The sequence below is a fragment of the Ammospiza caudacuta genome, chromosome 5 (genome assembly GCF_027887145.1).
Source record: "Ammospiza caudacuta isolate bAmmCau1 chromosome 5, bAmmCau1.pri, whole genome shotgun sequence".
NCBI lineage: Eukaryota > Metazoa > Chordata > Aves > Passeriformes > Passerellidae > Ammospiza > Ammospiza caudacuta.
The window spans coordinates 15,772,238-15,791,063 of record NC_080597.1 but is presented as its reverse complement, the minus strand read 5'-3'; the positions used below and the strand labels follow the sequence as shown (position 1 = coordinate 15,791,063).

Here is an 18,826-nt window from a genome sequence, read left to right as displayed (position 1 = left end):
GTGCAAAGATCTCAGCTGCCTGTGGAAGCTGTCACTGAGTGGCTCTGTGTCCTTGCAGGATGAGCTGTCAGCCCTGAAAGACAAACTGGAGCAGAAGGAAGCTGAGGTGAAAAGGTTGCATGAAAAATTGGTTTCCAAGCTGAAAGGAGAAGGGATTGAAGTACTGGACAGAGGTAAGAAAAAGAGAGACTCTGTCACCTTGTCCTCCTCAGTGATTTCATCTGAGGTCATGTTTCCTTGTACAGGAAATAAGTGATAAAAGCCTGAATTTTCCTGAACTTTGACTTGATGTTTACCTCTTGAAACATATTTAGAGGGTGTTGATGATGCAAGTGCTAAACTTTCTGTCACAGCAAGGTCTTGGTCAAATTTAAACAAATTTAAACAAGACCAAAAAAATCCCTAATTAGCTCCTTACATGGCTTGCATGGGGCCTCAAAATATACAGTTTCTACTGGGTGAGAAATTTTAAAACTAATTCCTACAAATACTCCAAAACCATTGTGTTGAAAAGGAAACTCCTTGGTAAGGAAGGGGAAAAGCCATACTGCAGACCAAAGTATGATGTGGACCTAGCTGTAAGTAGGTGAAATCAAGGATTGATTCTGGATTTGTGTGCTCATTAAGTCTAAACCGTAATTAGGCTTGAACAAGCACAAAAATTTTATGTGCTGGATAATTTTTTTATTGGCTTGTAAAGAAGAAACTATTAGTATTTATATGTGTGAATCTTAGATTGAGTATTTATCTTATTTAAAACCAGAAATTTTTAATTAACGCATCACAGAAATTTTCCACAGACTTGTTTGACCTGATGCAATTTCAATTCTAAATATATCTCACTGGTAGTTGTTGCTGATTTTAAAATTGTGCCTTTAAAGTATGTTTTTTAGAAAAAGAAATGCACAAGAGCTTAGTCTCTTCCCCTGACCTGAGGAGGAATATGCTGTGTGTAGATTGTCACATTTCATGAAATGGTGTTTTCAAAACCACTGCCTAAGATCACTAAAAGTGATCACAATGAACTGTGATTCCATTTTTTTTTAAAAGAACATTTAAATGTGAACAGGGTCTGACTTCATTGCATTCATGACTACTTATAGAGGGCTTTTTTTCCCTGGGGAACTACTTGAACTCTCATTACCCTCCCGTCCTCAGCTTTATGGTTTTCAGTGTAGCTCAGCAGAAGATCTTTTGGTGTGATGAAACATGTTTTATCTGCCTTGGACTGATATTAAGAAATGCTGTTTCCAGATAACAAATTATCTGCATCATTAGCTGAATGAAGGGAGGAAGAGTTGACTCATAAAGTATCAATAATGTCTTGAAAGTTATTTCATGTCATAACCTTCATGCTAATTTCCAATCCAATGGGTTTTCCCCATACAGATGAAAATTGTAAAAAGAAGCTCAAAGATAAAAGTAAGGTTCCTGGTGTCTTTCCATGAGCATTTGCATTCCAGAAGTGCTTTCCAGAATAGCTTTCTGCATGTGTTTGCAAAACTGCTTTAACAAACATTGTTAGGTTGCATCATCTATAACCCTTAGTTACACTTACAGTAAAACTGGAGAGCAAGGGCGAGTGCATCACACTTGAAACACAAAGTTTTCTGAAGAAAAGCTTACATATAAAGGAAGATTGGGTCTCAGGAGGGCTCACAAAGCAATTGCCTCTCAGTGAAATGCAGTTGCAATCCAGCAGAGCAGATTTTCAGCCAGCATAACTGAGGGAAAATCACTGAAACTGGATCAGGTGCTGGTTTAGCCCAATGTATCTAAATGTCTTTCATCTAGAAAGCCAGCCAGGCTGCCTCTTTTCTTCTTGTATTTCATTAAGGAGGAGAATGGTTTTTCCTGCTCTGTTTGCTTTCCATTAATTTTTAGGAAGTTGAAACAGGGCTTTTTTGCCTGTGAGTTTGGCTACCTGCCTAGATTTGAAGTGAAATTTGACTTATACCTCATTCATGCAAGGTAAATCTTTAGGAAAAAATGGAGATAACACCTCCAGAACATGTTCCCATGTATTTATACTTCTTAGTAAATAAGGATTATAGATGAAGCACTGTTGTCTGTGTTAGGAACCTTTCCCAGGCCTGAACTGCCATGTAATATTCCAGCATGACTGCTCATCACAGCAAACACTTTGTCATTCCACTGTGCCCTCCTCATTGCTCCATCCATGCTGGATTAGGGCTGAGCATCACTGCACGGTGCTTCCTTCATCACATCCATTCATCCCCTGCCTTTGCTGAGTGGATTTGAGACATGCTGGTTGGGGTGGTCATTGACTGTTGTACTGAGGATGTGTTTTATTGCATTCCAAATGCTGTATCTTGTGTATTTTGAACTTCTTATTTTGCAGGTATTTGGTTATTTTAAAGATGGACATAGTGAAAGTCAAGCAGGAGTTTTACACTTGAGTTTTCCATTCTTGTAAGGCTTGGAGAGGGGTGGGGGAGGAAGGAAATTTCCTGGACTTCATCATTTCCTTGATAAAAATGTCAGAGCAGAGGTTTTGAAGAAAAATAGCTTCCTTCTTTGTGTGTGCATCTAAAGAAGAATTTAAGTGGCTTATGTTTTGTCTGTAACTATGTCAGTCTACTTTCAGATATTACTGAGTTGCTTCTAGATTTTTTGTTTTTCTTACTTCCTTACACTGTCTTATTTAAATTGACTTGGAGAACTGTATTGTGTTTTTAGATATAGAGGTACAGAAAATGAAGAAGGCGGTAGAATCTCTAATGGCAGCAAATGAAGAGAAGGTAGCAAAGTCATTATTTTTTCAGTAATCATTCATCAGGTTGATTTAAATCTCTAAGAAAACCTTCACGTGTGAGCTTTTCACAATTCAACTAAAAACCAGATTTGTAAGAATCAATGATTTTCTGCAGTCAGAAAAATCAGATTTGTAAGAATCAATGATATACTGCAGTCAGAAAAATCAGATTTGTACAAGTCGATGATTTTCTGCAGTCAGAAGCACTGCAGAGCCTTTCAGGGGCTATGAGCATTTATGAGCTCTATGCCTGTGCACAGGATCTGTTCAGAGTCCTTACACTGTTGAGTTCAGTGTGGTTAATTTGCACTGTGTTCTGCAAATACAAAGATCTCCATACAAGTGCCAGATCACAGGTTGCATTTCTAAAAGGGCTTTTCTGTGAAGTATGAATTATTTTCATACATGGTTTTTATGCTTTCATATGCATGTGCATTTTGTAGGATGTTTTCTTTTGATCACCAAAGCTCTAAATCCTTTGTACATGGCAAATTTATTATGCTCTACCTTTGACTTAATAAGAGAGCTGAAATCCACTTTCAAGGCTGGGACAGTTCTGGTGATTAACCAGATGATAATTTTTGCTAAATACAGCTTTTGATATTTCAAAGCCTCTCAGCATTCTGAGTCCTGTCCCATCCACACTTCCCATTTCTTTTAGTCTCACAGCCAGTTTAACTAAAGGATCTAGTATTTGTACTTCTTATTTCTGGGGGAGGAAGCACAGTCACAACTTCCTTTTGTTTTAGGATCGGAAGATAGAAGAGCTTCGGCAATCTCTGAATAGGTACAAGAAAGTCCAAGATATGGTGATACTGGCTCAAGGTAAAAAAGGTATTGTACAACCAAAAAAACAACCAAAAAAAAAAAAGGCAACTCTGCTGTCATTTAAACTCCAGGTGTGTTGTGATGGTGAGCCTAACTGTGTGACTGAAGCAGAAGCTATATCTGTATTACAACATGTAGAATGTCCATACATTCTAAGCCTGGTGGGAGTTTCCAGACCCCTTCAGAGGGTGAAAATTGTCAGCAGCCCAACAAGAGTGAGGAAGCAAAATATGTGTTTTTGTTGTGTTGGGTTCACACCATGCTGAGTGTTGGAGGGGAGCAATTTTTAAATAAGTATTGCCCTTTCTTGCAGTGCTGTGCCTTCAGGTACAGGAGGGTGTTAGAATAGACCTTGATTCTCTTGGAGCTCTGCTCCATGGTCACTTCATGGAGCATGGACAGAGATTTCAGGCAGTGGCAAATGGGCAAGAGAGGTTTTTGCTGTGAACAGACTTTGGTTTGTGCTTCCCTCGGGTCTTTGGCAACAAACACTGGATTTCTGCTCACCTTTTAGAAAGTATTGGTTGTCTTTCACAACCAGTCCAAGCCTTTTGGTAGCACTGAGGCAGCTGAGGAGCATCCAGGGTGGAAGGAGCAGAGGATGCCAACACTGGTGTGGGCTTCAGCACTGCCTAAATGCGACGTACTCAGTTTGTGGCAGGCTGCAGACCTGATGTGGTCACTTCCAGGCTGATGATAGACTCTGAGCAGTGGGCTGCCTTTTTCCTCAGGGCACCTTGAAGATACCACAGAGACATCTTAAGTTTCAGGGAGACTGGACCTTCTTACTTTTCCTTAGTAAATAAGGGAAACAAAATATTTGGAACAAAATTCCAGAGCAGTCAGGAATGAAGTACTCCAGTTTATTCAGCTTATTGAAACTGATGCCACTAAATGCCCTGAGGATGTTTGCTGGGCTTTTTGACCTCCCTCTGTTCCAACCCTTCTGTGTTGGGATGGTTGAATTGAGAAGTGACACTTGGCTGTGGCTCCCTTTCTAAAACCTAAAAAACCCCAGCAATGAAATCCTTCCAGTTTTGGCCCATAACTGAGCATGCTGGCTGCAGCTTGTGTGGGAGCAAGGGTGATAAAACCAACAAGTTTCCATGTTCTCTCCCTTCAGGCAAGGAAACTGAAAGTGAAGACTTGAATTCAGGCTCTGTATCTGTGGGTTTATTGGACACACCAAGTCTGACTGACCCAGACAAAAGCCCATCCCCAACCCCAGTAACAGCATCTCCAATCCATGATGAGTTCAATGTGAACATTCATGAAGAGGTAGGTTGGTTTTGGGTGTTTTTGCTTTATTTAATACCATCGTTCCTTGAAAACACTGCTTGTGCTGGATTCCTCTTGCAGATGAAAAAACTCAAATTTCCAAAAAGATTTTTCTGGGTTTCACAGTTTTTTTAATGTCTCATGCTTTTGGGGAAAGTAGTTTTCTTGTGAAAGCTGCTGAGGAATTTCAATTAAACTTATTTTTCTTAGTCCTCAAATGGAATCAGGAGACAGAAATAGCTGTATTTATCATGAGAACAGATCTGAATGACTTTTTCTATTAGTCATAGAAATTATTTTTCTTATCAAATGTAGCTGTTTTAGGAGCTACATTTACTTTGGCACAAACCTGAAGTAAATATGTTGGGACTTACTAAATATATCTTGTCATATTTAAGAGGATGCAATCATAATTGCATCCATTCAGTTAAATGATATGTAGGTTGTGGTTCAATCTCTGATTTTTTACAATCAGATTTTCCAATACAAAAACTATAGCTCTCTTCTCTAAACTCTGAGTCAGAGCAGGGTCTTGACTTATTTAAGCAGCAAGAACACACTATGAAGAAAATGAAATTAAATTAAATGTTTAGCAGCTTTTTTGTATTCTCTGAGTGTCCAAGGACAGGATTAAATTTGAAAAGTGGACTACCCTTCATGGTATCCGTGGTAGAGACAGATTTAGCAGACAGCCTTGGGAGACTTGTGAGATTTTTGTCTGTGCTGTAGCTTAGCCGTGCAATGATTCATATTTTATCTGCAGTGCCATCTTTCAAGGAGTAAATAATTATATTAAAATAAGGAAAAAAAAACACTTTTGAAACCTTATTTCAGATCCTTTTCTTCATGGTTTATCTGTTACTCTTTTTTCATTTATGATTGCTTAATTTCAGCTCAGAAGATTGTAACACATGTTCTTCCTTTTTTTCAGAATTCCTTACAGATCCACACCAGCATTTTACAGATTTCAATCCCTTCCTTTTCATCAGCATCCAAGAGCTCAGAAACTGTTGCAGAGAGACTGAAAACACACCCTAGGCCAGATCCTGCAAGTGAAATGAGGTATTATGGGATCCGTGTATTTTTCAATTGTAAATCCAATATTCTGTGACATTTAAGGAGAGCAATAATCTGTCAGTCACTGAATTATCAAGTCATTAGCCAGGTAAACAAGGCTAGGAGTCCCTTGGCTAGCTGCAGCAAACCAAGCTAATGTTCCTGAAGTGCATTGATTAAATCCTGAGTAAGCAAGGGCTGGTTTGGTTGCTGTTGTAGCAGCACTCATGGTCTGTACCAGCTGCTTCACAAGGAATGAACAGAAGGAGAGGGAAGCTGATCTAATGTATGAAGGCCACAGAATCATTATTTTTGTCTATGTTTGCATCATGGAAGTCTGGCTGGCTCTGCCAACCCAGATTTGTGATCTGTGATTTGTGCTCAGACATTTTCCACAGCTGCTAAAGATGTTGTAAGGCACTGCCAGAACAAAAGGGCTTCCAGCTCTAACCTGAGGAGGGGAGGAAACCCCAGGGGTGTGTGGCTGCAGCCTGGGGCTGTGGCTGAGCTGTGGCACCCAGGGGTCCCCATGCTTGGAACCAGTGGCAGCTGCTGGGTGAAGAGTGGCTGGCACCTTTCATCAGCATTTCTGATCCTGCACCCTCCTTGTCCTGGGAGGAAACCCAATCCCTGCAGATCTGCACTGGCACTGCAGGGAGTACAGAAAAGCACTCTCAGCTCAACAAAGACTGTGCTTGGGTTTTTTTCTTCTGGGTCCAAATCCCTGGCTTTATCTTAAGAAGTATCAAACATTAAGAATCCAGAGGCAAGGAGATGTTGTTGACTTGAAACAATCATAAATCTCAATGTGAAGCATCAGTGCAAGCTCAATTTGATGTGTGATTTTTCCAGTTCCAGTTGAGGAAAGGATCCTCTCCAGAAGCCCAGCTTTGCTCAGTTTGTGCTGTGCATGTTCCTCGTGCAGCTCAAGCACTCACCAGCAGGGATTTCACCTGTGTCTCCTCTTGGCAAAATCCAAAACAAGCACTGAACTGCAGCAAAGTGCCCCCTGCTGTGGGTGGTGAGCAGGGGATGGTGACCTCCACTCCTTGTGCTGCTGCAGACCCTGCTGGACCCTCTGCATTTACTGAAGCTGTGAATAGTTCAGTATTGTCATCATCTTACAGTGAGAGTTGTCTTTCCTGAGGCTCTTGAGCTCACCTTTGTCCTTTGTCTTTTACAAGACTTCCAACCATAGCGGGGAAAATCTGCCGTGTGTTAGTACCATGAGAGCTGAAGTGAAAACAGAATTAGGGCAGGCTGAGATCATAGGGTTTCTGTCTCAGAGTTTTTTCATATCTTTTTTGCTTTACAGTGAAGGAAGATCAACAGGTTCCTCCCCTGAAACTCATCTGTGTGATAGTCCAGTGTAAGTGCCATAATCAAATCTGTCCAGGGGACATATTTAAATGTGATGGTCACCTTGAACCCCCACAAAGCACCCCCTTATTTTACACACATATGTAAATGGGTCAGTTAATTTTAGCTGAGATGATATTTGGTGGTGGTAGATTTCTGCTTATGTCCCATGTCTTCATGATCATTATTTTCCAGTGCTTTATCTGGGCACATGGCACTTTCTGTTATACTGTGAAGCATCTCTAATTCAGTAGTAGACTATCAATATACTTTGAAATTTATAGTTCTCCACAGTACATGCACACATTATTTGATTTTTTCTTTTGGTAGTGGGGGGAAGGTGATCAGCTGACTACAATGAGAAAATAATTTTCATTTCTGCCACATATCCATATTCCCTAAAGCAGCAGTTATTCCAGTGTGGAAGTTCTTACAATATCTCATTAAATTGCATGGGCAATTGCATGGGCTCTGATTACTGAATTTACTGCACTGATTACTGCATCTTAATTCAAAATATCATTTGGTTTAGTATATCTCATCATGTATTATAATGCTGTCTTTAAAGCTGATTTATCTTAGCAAGTTTAATTCTAATAACTGAGCTTTGTTTTTATGTTATTGTTTCAGAATTTCCACACTGCAGAAGTCCAGCAGTCTGAGCAGTTTGAGGAAGGAGGCATCTGATGTGGTAGGTTTGGTCTCTTACTTCCTCCCATCTCCTTGCACAAAGGTGTGACATCTCTCTTGTGACCCTCTGGGTGTTGTGTTGCCTTCTGAGAAATTTTGAGTCAGAGCAGGGCTCCTAGTGGCATATGTTGGCAGTGGTCACACACACATGTGATATCTTCCATATTCTATTAAAGAAGAAAAACTGTCCTTGAAAATACAGGTGCTTTTTTTCCCCTCTTTGTAAGAGGCTTTTACCTGGATATGCCTTTCTGATTTAAGACAAGAAAAAAATAGCTCCCACCACCACTTCCTACCTGTATTTAAGGTGAATAATTTTGTCAGGCCATGTAATTAATGCACTGTAAAATACAGTCTGGGTTGACTGTATGTTTTAGGTAGGCAGAAACAAAATATTGAGCTGTTGGATCTCTGGGGATAGCTTCAGTTTAGGTTTCTGTGGAAGGGACCAAAAGCAGCTAATCTCTAGCAATTCCATCAGATCAGTGCAATTCAGGTACTCTTTTGTGACAGCCTGAACTCCAGGAAGCTCCTGAATTCCCTGATACCTCCTGTGCCTTGCAGTGTAGGGGGGGAGGCTGACAGGACTGAAAATGTCACCAGAATCTGATAAGAGCTGGAGTTCATGGGTTGGGGCTCTTTGGTTTTTGTTTGTTTGGACAGACAGGAGTAGAGGCTGTGGATGTTTTATCTACTTGGCTTCTACCCTGTCTGGTTCCTGCTCTGGGTCCCCTCAGGCAGCTCTGCCCGTGAGTGCCTTAATATTCTGTGTGTCACTAATCATGTGCACAGCTAATCCTTCACAAAGTGAACCAAAGCCACTCTATTTCCATGTCAGCTCACTGACCTCAAAGCAAGCAAGGCTTAATCTGTGTGAAATACAGCTCTGAAGAGATTTATTTTGGGGAAAAGGAGCAGTCAGGGAAGGGTATTTCTGTCAGAACTTAACTGGGGGTAATCATAATGAATTGACTACTGGCTATAAACCATGACTTTTTAAATGCCTTAATCTTTCCCAAACAGGACAGAGACTGTGCCCAGAAGCCAGCAGAGGTAATGTGTGTGTGTGTGGTGATGTGTGTCCTTGGAGGAGGTGCTGGCAGGCTGGGAGGTGTGGAATTGCCACACACAGTTCCAGAGGGGAATGGAAGCCCTGCAGACAGGACAGGGAGGAGTCGCTGGTGGCTGTCACCATCAGTGGCATTGCTCAGAGCTCAGCACCTCCTTGCCTCCTCACACAGGGATTGTCCTCCAGTCTGGTTGAGCATAAAGTTACCAGCTAAGCTAATTTTTTCCGCCACTAAATAATCAGCAAAGCTAACCATTAAGCATTTTACTGACTATGTAATTATCTTTGATTAGTGCATCTTTAAAACCTTTGGGATTCTCAATTGTTTTCTGCGAGTAGCAAGTGTGTTTCTGAAAAGCCTGTCATTGCAGAACAGTCACCCTGTGGTACCTTAAGGCCACATCTTGCAGTTCTTACCTCTAGGAACACCTGAGCAGAGGTGACAGACTTCAGACACCACTCACAGGATGAATGCTGTGTTGATTCAGCAAAAGCTTAAGGATTGTATTTGGGCTGTGGATGGTTTTGCTTCCTTCTTTCAAAGAGACAATGAAACGGCTGGCAAGGTTAAGGCAGTGCTTTTAATTGGCTAGCTGGAGTGTCTGATATCTCTCTTGGCATTTATACTCCTTGCTTGATCTGAAATTTCCTCTTTGCTTTGGCAGTGGACACGGTCAATTAATCCATTAATTAAGAAATTGCAGAGCAGTGACAGACAGAAAGAGCTCTCTGACACTTGGCAGAGAACCAAAGTACTGTGGGCAGTTGTCTCTCTGCTTCCCTCTTACTGCCCTACAGCTGCCAGTGGGGGAGACAGAGACCCTGGAAAGCTGGAGAAGTTCAAGGCCTTGCAGGACTCTATTTTAATCTTTTCTATACTTTTAAGTCAGCCTTACAGAAACTGAGGAGCATCTTAAAGAACACAATTTATTCTTAGCAGGTAGTGATAATAATCCTGAACATATGTCAGGGTTTAATCCCAGCTGACAGCAAAGGACCCCACAGCTGGTCCCCCTCCCTGCCCCAGAGGGATGGGGAGGAGAATCAACAAAAAAAAGATAGAGCTTAGGGGTTGAGATACAAACAGTTTAATAATTGAAGCACGGTTAAAAAAAAAAAAAAAAAAAAAAGGGAGAGGAAGAGAGAGAGAAAATCCAACGGAGACAAATGATGCACCACAATACTGTTGCTCATCCCCCACTGGCCAATATCCAGCCCATCTCCAAAATTTGATTGGCTCCCCTTCCCAGTAACCCCCCCCCCCCCCCCCCCCCCATTAATATACTGGGCATGGAATTCTGTGGTGTGGAACATTCCTTTGGTAGTTCAGGTCAGCTATTCTGGACATGCTGCATCCCAGCTTCTTGTGCACTTCCTTGCTGGCAGAGCATGGGAAAATGGAAAGTGCTTGACTCAGGGCTCAGCCACAACCCAAACACCCCAGTGTTATTCACATTACTCTCTACTGAATCCAAAACACAGCACTGAACCCATACACAGCATTGAACTAGGAAAAAGTTAACTCCGTCCCAGCCCAAACCAGGACAACACATTCAAAGGAAGATCTTGCTTATGTTTTTCATTATGGTTTTTACATTCTGTATTCTTGGAGTGACAGATGAGAAGGACCTCCCAGATTACCTGCCAGCAGTCACTTTGCAGGCTCTCAAAAGGCCTTCTGCAATTCCCTTATATTGACTCTTTATTTCCCTAATTCAAGCAGGTTAAACCTCCTGTGGAAGGCAATAACTTTGCAACCCTCCCTCCCAAGTCTCCTTCTCACGGTGGCACCGGTGACGAGGACAGTTTTGGCACCCGCAAAGCCAGATCTTCCTTTGGCCGGGGCTTCTTCAAGATAAAAAATAACAAGAGGACTGCAAGTGCCCCTAATCTGGGTAGGTACCCTGCCTCTGCATTCAGATTCTGTGCATTTTGAAACATCTTAACAACAGCTGTAACTGCCTTAAGAAGCAGGAAAGCCAGCCTTAGTCTCACTGTGACTTAGTGGCACTTCTGATAGTAGAATGTTTGAAAATATCAAACAGCAAGAAAAGAAAATCACTGATGTCTAGAAATATTTGATGTGGTTCAGACTCTGCTTGTGGTATGTCCCCTGGGACCTTGTAGGGGTTTGCTGCTGTATGAAAGCTGTCTGGAAGTAGCTCACACATGGGATTTGTGGGCTTTTTTTCCCCTGAGTCCATCCTTGGTTTATCTTTCACAAGATTTTCAGATATACAGAAATAGGACAGCAGCACTCAGTCTTTCTCCTCTTTGTTTTTTTGTACTTAAGCAGCCTTGCAAAAGAGGTGGTGACAACAGGAACAGGATTGGCAAGTCATTCAAGCTCATGTTGATTTTTTACCTGTAGTGTTGGTGGGGGGGTTATTTTGGTATTGTCATTTGGTGACATTTGCTTATGACGAAGAAATAAACAAAATGTTCTGCTTAATGCAGAAGTCGCTGTTGCCAGTTGTTGGAATTCTACTTTCATTTACTGCTCTAGCAGTCTTTCCAGTGATCCAGTTGAAGCATCCAGTGAATCCCTGCATCAGATCTACTGCCAGACATCTGAGGTTTTTGTTTTTCTCTTGCACGAGATTCAGGAATTTAGCTCTCTATTTCAGAAGCCTGAAGGGGGATAGCTTCTGCTTTGTTACTTACTCCAAGAGAATTTTAAATTTTTGTTCAAAACAAGTAACATACCTACACATTGATGATGTGCTGCCCATATTTGCCTGTTGCATAGAGCCTGGGAAGCTGCTAGCTTACTTGGAATAGATGTACAGTCTATTCTGAGGGTCAGACTCTTCGCTTTGGTTTATTTCATCTTTGCTTTTGTGTAATCCTGTGTTGTCCTGAAATTGATTTGTCTAACAAAGCGCAGTACTTGTGGCTGTCACAGAGGAGTGGGCCATGTAAATCAGGGTGCTGTGACTTTGAGTAAGTTATTTATGTTATCCAGATTTCCGTGCCCTCATCTGTAAAGCTGCTGCTCAGGAATTTGCCACTTCACAGGAGCAGTGGGTCCTGGAGCAGATGACCTCCTTGCACCGAAGTGACTGTGGTGCCATTTTTTCCTCCCATCACAGAGCTCTTCTCCACTCCTTTGCTGGGAAAGGGAATTTCCCAGTGATTGGTGCTCCTAATTCCATGTGAATTCAGCATTTGTGTGGTGCTTGTGTCCCGTCCCCCCGTCCTTTTGTCCCTACTGTGTCACTGTGAGTTTTGAATTGTGTTTGACCTTGTGCCTCTGCGTGTTCTCTCCCGTTGTGCTGCGTGTGGGTTTGTGCCTTGTGTGGATATCTGAAGATCGCAGTCGAAGTGCCAGTGCACCTACCTTAGGTACAGTAATCCTGCATGTCTGCCGTGCCAGCCCTGTGCCCTGACTGCTGCTAACAGCTGCCTGTGGCCACACACTTCCCAAACCAGGCACCAGAGCTCTGCATCGGAGCCTCTGCCCATCACTAAAAGGAGTTTTCACATAACATCTGCCCTCTGCTAAAAGTCAGCTGTGCTGTTCCTCAGTAGCTGCTACTAATGAGAGACTTTTGCTGCAACTTTGAGCACAAAGTTACCACAGACCGAGGTACCAGGTGAGAACTGGTGATGCTTAGTAGTTACCTTTGTGCTGCCACCTGTCCTGGATCCACTGGAAGAGTTTAAAGGGTGGTGAAGTAGGGAATGAGCTGTATTTCCCAGGCATTCATGTAAGGGAGATCTGAGGGAAAGTATGTGTTATTCATCTTCTAGAAGTAGTTGTGTTTATGGTACAGTAAAACAAATGAGAAATAACTGGGGTAGATGGGGAAGGAGCCATTCACACAGTAAATAAGAGCCAGTCTTGTGATGTGAGCATTCCCGGGGTGGTTCTGGCAAGGACAGGTGAGACCTGCCTTAGGAAGCAGAGCTGTGTCAGTGGGGTGGTGGTACAGCCACATGGGGTGGCAAAGAGACCAAGTGCTCTGGACCCTCTCTTTTTCTCACATGGCCCCCTAAACGTTACCTGTTCTACAGGGTTGTGTCAGTGCATGAAAGGGAGCCAGGTGTGAGGAGCAAACAGCACAATTCCCACAAATCTCTGCTACTAATGCACCCAACCTTGCCCTGGTTTCCATGGTTTTGGATTTTTTCGCTTTGCCTTCTACAAGTAAAGCAAAACCCAGGAATGCCACAGCCTGGTTGGATGTTAGTGCTGTCTCTGTCAGTGGCAGCATCCCTGTGTGGGATAGTGGCCATACCAAAGTGCCTGGAAATGATCTTTTGTGTGACCTTGTTGTCACACAACAAGGTTTGACAAGGTGGAAAATGGGACATGTTCATAAGTGTTCTGGCTGTGCCATCTTAAGTTTGGCCAGCAGAAGGATACACTGGCAAAGCCTGCAGTTTGCTGCTGGTCATGGCCCTTTTGTGGCCATCTCAGCATTAACTCTGTGGCCTGAGACCACGTGTCCCAGCAATATGAGCTCTGCCTTGATGCATTGTTTACTTTTCTCCTGGAAGTTTGAAAGTCCATTTCAAACACAAGTGATGTGAATTTAATCACAGAGCTATAGTAAAAGATGCTGCAAGTCATTCCAGGCCTGACTGCCTTGCCACAGCTGCTTCAGCTGAACAAGCTCGTGCTTTCACTCTTCCCCAGCAAGCAACTGGCATCAACTCCACATGGTAGTTTTGTTCAGCTATCTGGCACTTGCTAGCACATCTCTGCTTATGTAGTCTAGTAGATACTGCAATTCTATTAGTTTTCTTTTTAAATGATGTTTAAATTGCTTTTCCTTTAATAGTATAGCTTTTGTGGCAACTTCCCCTTTGGGAACAAAATCCCTCAGGTTAGTTGTCATGGAAAACATCTACAGATCAAGGATTTAATGCTTATAGAGTGGGTGGTAATGTTGAGGGTCTCTGATCAGAGATGTTTTGTTCACCCAGAAGATACAGTTCAGACAGAGCCTAAACTCCATGGTGTTCCTCTGAGGACAAACAAAATATTCCACAGTTTGAAGAAGTGAGGGGAAGAGGGCCCTCCTTCTGGGGCAGGAGTTTTGTTGCTGGAATTTCCTGGCCAGGGAATGAAATACGACAGGTTAATGGGAAGGATATTTGCAGGGAGGTTACCTGGCTTTCTGTGCTTTGGGGACTCCTGGTTTAGTTCCCTGCCACTGCACTGAATTGTTCCTGGGCACCCACGTGCCTTGGCTCTGTCTCTGAAAGCACTGTGGGAGCACTCCCTGAGGAAGAGTAAATTTGGGATTTAATTCCCTGCTTGATTCACAAGGTGGAGTTTCCCACCTTGGGTGCGGAAGGCACTTAACTGAAGCAGAGCATTGCCTTGAGCATTCCCAGCCAGGCTGTGAAGGAGGAACATGTGGTATTTCTCATGGACCTTCCCATCCCTCTTTGCCCCATTTTCTTGACATGGTGGCTGTCAGTAATTTAGCAGGAGTCATTCCCAAGGTCATGAGCATGTCTGTACAGTCCTGCACAAGAGGGTCTTGACAAAACTTTTGTTTTTTAACAGCTGAAACAGAGAAGGGATCTGCAGACCACTTGGATCTGGCTGGCTTGCCCCCTCGCCCAAAGGAAGCAGATAGTTTGCAGATGACACCACCTTCTCCAGATTCCAGGAAAAAGGCCAGGGGAATCAAGAAGTTGTTTGGAAGGTAAGTAAAAGATGAGAGATGACCATTCTCCAGAGCTGGGGCTTGGGCAGGGGTTTGCTGGGGACACACCTTCCTTTCTCCCCTGCCAGCACATGGCTCCATGGTTTAATATCCCAAGAGCAGGAGCCCGTGTGGTATTTGGGAGGGATAACAGTGGGCTGGGGGCAGGCAGAAGAGAGGCTGCCAGCCCTGGGGAGATCTTGCCTGTGTTGGTTGCAGTGGCAGCAGTGACGTGCCTTTTCCTTAGCCAGATGTGAATGTGCTTGCTTTCTTTCTTTAGGCTTAAAAGGAGTCAGTCCACCACCTTCAACCCGGATGACATGTCCGAGACAGAGTTCAAGAGAGGAGGGACGAGAGCCACCGCGGGGCCCCGGCTGGGCTGGTCTCGGGACCTGGGCCAGTCCCACAGGTGACACCAGCGCGGCCACTGTCAGTGCCTGGATCCGGGCAAGCACCGGGCCAGAGCAGGAGGGCAGTGCCAAAATGAAACATCTCCTGACTGGCCCAAACCAGGCAGATCCAGGCTGCCTCCTCCTCTGAGAGAGGGTCCCTGCAGGGCTGAGCTGGGCTGGGTGCTGGGGTCCTGCTGCCGAGCTCTCGCCTTCGCAGGATGGGGCCGTGGGGCAGCATGTGAGCCCTCATGGGCAGTGACAGATACTCCTTCTGTGCCTTTCCTGCTGCACTTCCAGGGATGAAAGGAGAAACTGAAACATCCTGGTCTCATTCCAGAGCTGTGGCCATGCTAGGCAGCAGAGGTGGCTCTTTTCAGTAGCATTATAGGAGGCTGTGTTTATTGTGACAGTGGCAACAGATCAGCAGCACCCAGCACTTCATCATGCTGATGGTTCCCCCTCAGAGCTTGTCCCAGATCCCACAAGACGTGAATTAGGCTTAGCTTTTGGCTTTCTCATTATTTATGAGAACAGGAGATTGGAAGCACAGGATTCATCAGTCTTTTTTGGGTCACATCTCCTGCAGTGAGCTGGACATGCCATTCGCAAAGTGGACCAAGGAGCAGGTTTGCAACTGGCTCCAGGACCAAGGGCTTGGCTCCTACATCAATAATGGCAGGCACTGGATATTGTCTGGGCAAACACTTCTTCAGGCTTCTCAGCAGGATCTGGAAAAGGTGAGGAGTACCAGAAACACTCCTTTCAAATAAAGGTACAAAAAAAAATCCCCATTTCTGTGCATGTAAATCAGGTCTGTAAAGTGCACCTGGTAAAAAAAATGTAAACTAGATGAGTTTTCAACATACTGTCACCTGCCGTGATGCCAAATCCATTTCTTTTTAGCTGAAGTTTTGTAGAAATTTAATGCTCTGTAATGAAGCTAATAATTATAAATACATGATTTAACTTCATTAAGCAGGGACACATAATTGACTGTAGCACCCTCTAAAAATATGCATGTGAGACTGCCTCATTATCATATGGGTTTGTAGCCCTGCTTCATTAGCACCCATATGTGCTACAGCTATTTTATGCCTATGTGAGAAGGGTGTTAAAAGGTGCTGTTTTGTTCTGATTGTGTTTTCTGTCCATTTTATACAAAGAGGAATGAGGATTTGTTACACACAGATTGATCAGTCTCTGTCTAATTGCTTGTCTATTTTTAAAAATGAGAAACACAGGAGAAATTGATTCCATTTATATGTTTAATCCATAGTATTTGATAAAGTTTGAATTTTTAGCTTTTAAAAAATCACTCTCTTCACCAAATAGTAAGCCTGTTTTCTCAATTGGGTAGTTACACTACAACTGGAATAAGAGAAGTGTATTATGAGCATAATGGCTTGTAATAGTGTTGTCAGAGGTAACATTAACCAGCAGGCACTCCTGAAAGTGAAATGGGATTAAAGAGATCATGGAATGGCTGCACTTACAACTAAACTGGGGAATAATGTTACACATTTGAAAGCATTAATGAATTTCAGTAATTCCTGGAACATTGCTATGCTCTTAACTAAATAATTATTTTAACTTTACCTACCTAAGTGGGAGAGGATGAATTAATCCCAGCAAGTATTTTTTGAATGCTAACATTTTTATTATATTGTGGGATTTTTTTTTTTTAAACTGGCATGAGAATATTGTGGCCAACATTTTAATGCAGTTTAGAATCCACCACTCCTTGAAATTAATCTGCCACACTTTAAGTGGGCCTTTCCGTAGTGCTGAATGTCTGCTAAAACAACACTGAAATTCAGCAAAAAGAAAATGCACCTGGCAGGTGACCAGCAATGCTGTGAAAGTGTGACTCTCAGAAACCCTGTGTCACTCAGCAGAGGGAGGCATAAAACAGTATTGTCTCTGGATTTACTGCTTTTCTGCCTTTCACAGGAGCTTGGGATAAAGCACCCTTTGCATAGGAAGAAGCTCCAGCTTGCTCTACAGGCACTGGGATCTGAAGAGGAGAACAACCATGGAAAACTGGATTACCACTGGGTTACCAGTAAGATTTGACTGCATGCTGGAGCAGTGGCTTTGGAAGGGGCTCCGTAACGTGGCTGACTGGGGGTGCTGAGGATGGGAGCAGTGAGTGGAGCTGGGTAACGTGGCTGCCACTCTGACAGGAGTGTCTGTCCTGCCCTAGGGTGGCTGGATGACATTGGCCTGCCCCAGTACAAGACCCAGTTTGATGAGGGGAAGGTGGATGGCCGCATGCTCCATTACATGACTGTGGTGAGTAAATGGTTTCTGCCTTTCCTGACATCCTTTCCATGTTTTTGGCTTCTCAATGTTCAAAGGACCCCTTTAAACTCTAGTGAGTGTCCTGTGTTCATGCCAGTCACTGTAACCTACAGAAATCAGATACTACTGCTCACCTGCAAGCATTTCCTAAGTTATTTCCATCTCTAGAGCTACTAGATTCAGGTGGAAGAGCAAACACAGTAAGCAAGAATTTGGACTCATGCATGAGAAATGGGCAATCCTGAGTTTAACAGTGACACCACTGTGCTGAGGCAGGGCTTTTGTACACAGAGGTGTGCAAATGCTGTGCTTGCCATTCATGCTTTTGTTGTTCATATTGTTATTAATTAATAGAAGCAGGTGGAACCCTTTTCTTCAGTGAGTGTTGTAGTGTGTTTGTTGGTGTGTTCTGTTTCTCCCCTACTTTGTTAGGATGGTTCTGCCCTCCCAGTTTTCCCCGCCTCAGTTTCTGTCTATTATGTGGTTGCTATGGTTTTCCCTATGTTATATAATTTCCCCTCCCTCCATTTCCAAATATGTATAGTTTTCCCTCCTCCCTGGGCCCAGTCAATCACTCCCCCAGCCCCCCTAGTTTTCCAGAATGTTCCCCTCAGTGTGAGCAGTGATTGGCTGTGGTCCCGGGGCCCCTCCTATACAATGTATCCATTGGTTCTCCCTTCAAGTCTGTCATGTTCAGTTCATCCCCTAACCTCTCCTGATTGGTTTTCTGTAAACCCCTCCCTTGGTTCCCACCTCCCTTTATAGCCTCATGCTCTACCACTTTTCCTTGTCACTCCCTGCTCGTCGTCCCCAGGCGTTAAACCTGTTTGGACCCCAGGAAGTGTCCGGCTCTCATTCGCTTCGTCCGGATTCGCAGCTCTCCCCCGAGACCTCGTCCCGCAGGCACGGCCCGAGGCCTCCGCCGCCGAGGGGTGCCTGAAGCTGCCAGCCCTGGGGCCCTGCCTCCGGCACTGACACCCCCCGCTGCAGTGGGCTCTTGGCCGCCCTCATCGCTAGCCGGGTCTAAAGGTCTCAGGCCGCGGTCCACGCTGCAAGTGAGCAAGCATTCTGTCGGCTTGCTCGCTTACCTGGATGCTTAGGTGAAGAAAACCCGAGCAATTGCCTTTGAAGAAAATTGCAGTAGTGAGAGCCAGCTTGTTTGAAAGCGGGCTACACTTAACGGATTTTGCATTTCAAAGTGCTTAGCACAGGCATCACCTCCCCACTCCCCACTTCACTGCCAGTCAGGTTTCCTTTGTGTAAGGGCTCAGGCAAGATGAGATAAGACCTTCCTTCTCTGGGGACACAAATGCAAATTGAACACCCCTAATATTAAATTCTTAATGCACAACAAGGAGAGGAATCAATCACAGCCCTGCTCTCTCATGAACCATGAGTTACCTTTCCATGCCAC

At 43.7% G+C, this 18,826-nt stretch overlaps 1 protein-coding gene across 7 annotated transcripts in view; it reads left to right on the top strand.

The window, feature by feature from the left end:
• Nucleotides 1-18,826, top strand: part of PPFIBP1 (PPFIA binding protein 1) — a 102,088-nt gene that overhangs the window by 76,048 nt on the left and 7,214 nt on the right. Inside the window, exons 9-24 of one of the 7 annotated variants that reach the window (XM_058806068.1) lie at nt 59-173; nt 1,390-1,422; nt 2,701-2,762; nt 3,526-3,610; nt 4,728-4,882; nt 5,814-5,944; nt 7,254-7,307; nt 7,928-7,988; nt 9,011-9,040; nt 10,780-10,951; nt 12,369-12,401; nt 14,578-14,719; nt 15,000-15,128; nt 15,698-15,848; nt 17,062-17,173; nt 17,315-17,403. In XM_058806068.1, the coding sequence (XP_058662051.1) occupies nt 59-173; nt 1,390-1,422; nt 2,701-2,762; nt 3,526-3,610; nt 4,728-4,882; nt 5,814-5,944; nt 7,254-7,307; nt 7,928-7,988; nt 9,011-9,040; nt 10,780-10,951; nt 12,369-12,401; nt 14,578-14,719; nt 15,000-15,128; nt 15,698-15,848; nt 17,062-17,173; nt 17,315-17,403 (1,554 nt within the window). Of the gene's footprint in view, nt 1-58; nt 174-1,389; nt 1,423-2,700; nt 2,763-3,525; nt 3,611-4,727; nt 4,883-5,813; nt 5,945-7,253; nt 7,308-7,927; nt 7,989-9,010; nt 9,041-10,776; nt 10,952-12,368; nt 12,402-14,577; nt 14,720-14,999; nt 15,129-15,697; nt 15,849-17,061; nt 17,174-17,314; nt 17,404-18,826 lie in introns of all 7 variants that reach the window. The other 6 variants (XM_058806064.1, XM_058806063.1, XM_058806066.1 and 3 more) reach the window with 6 other exon arrangements.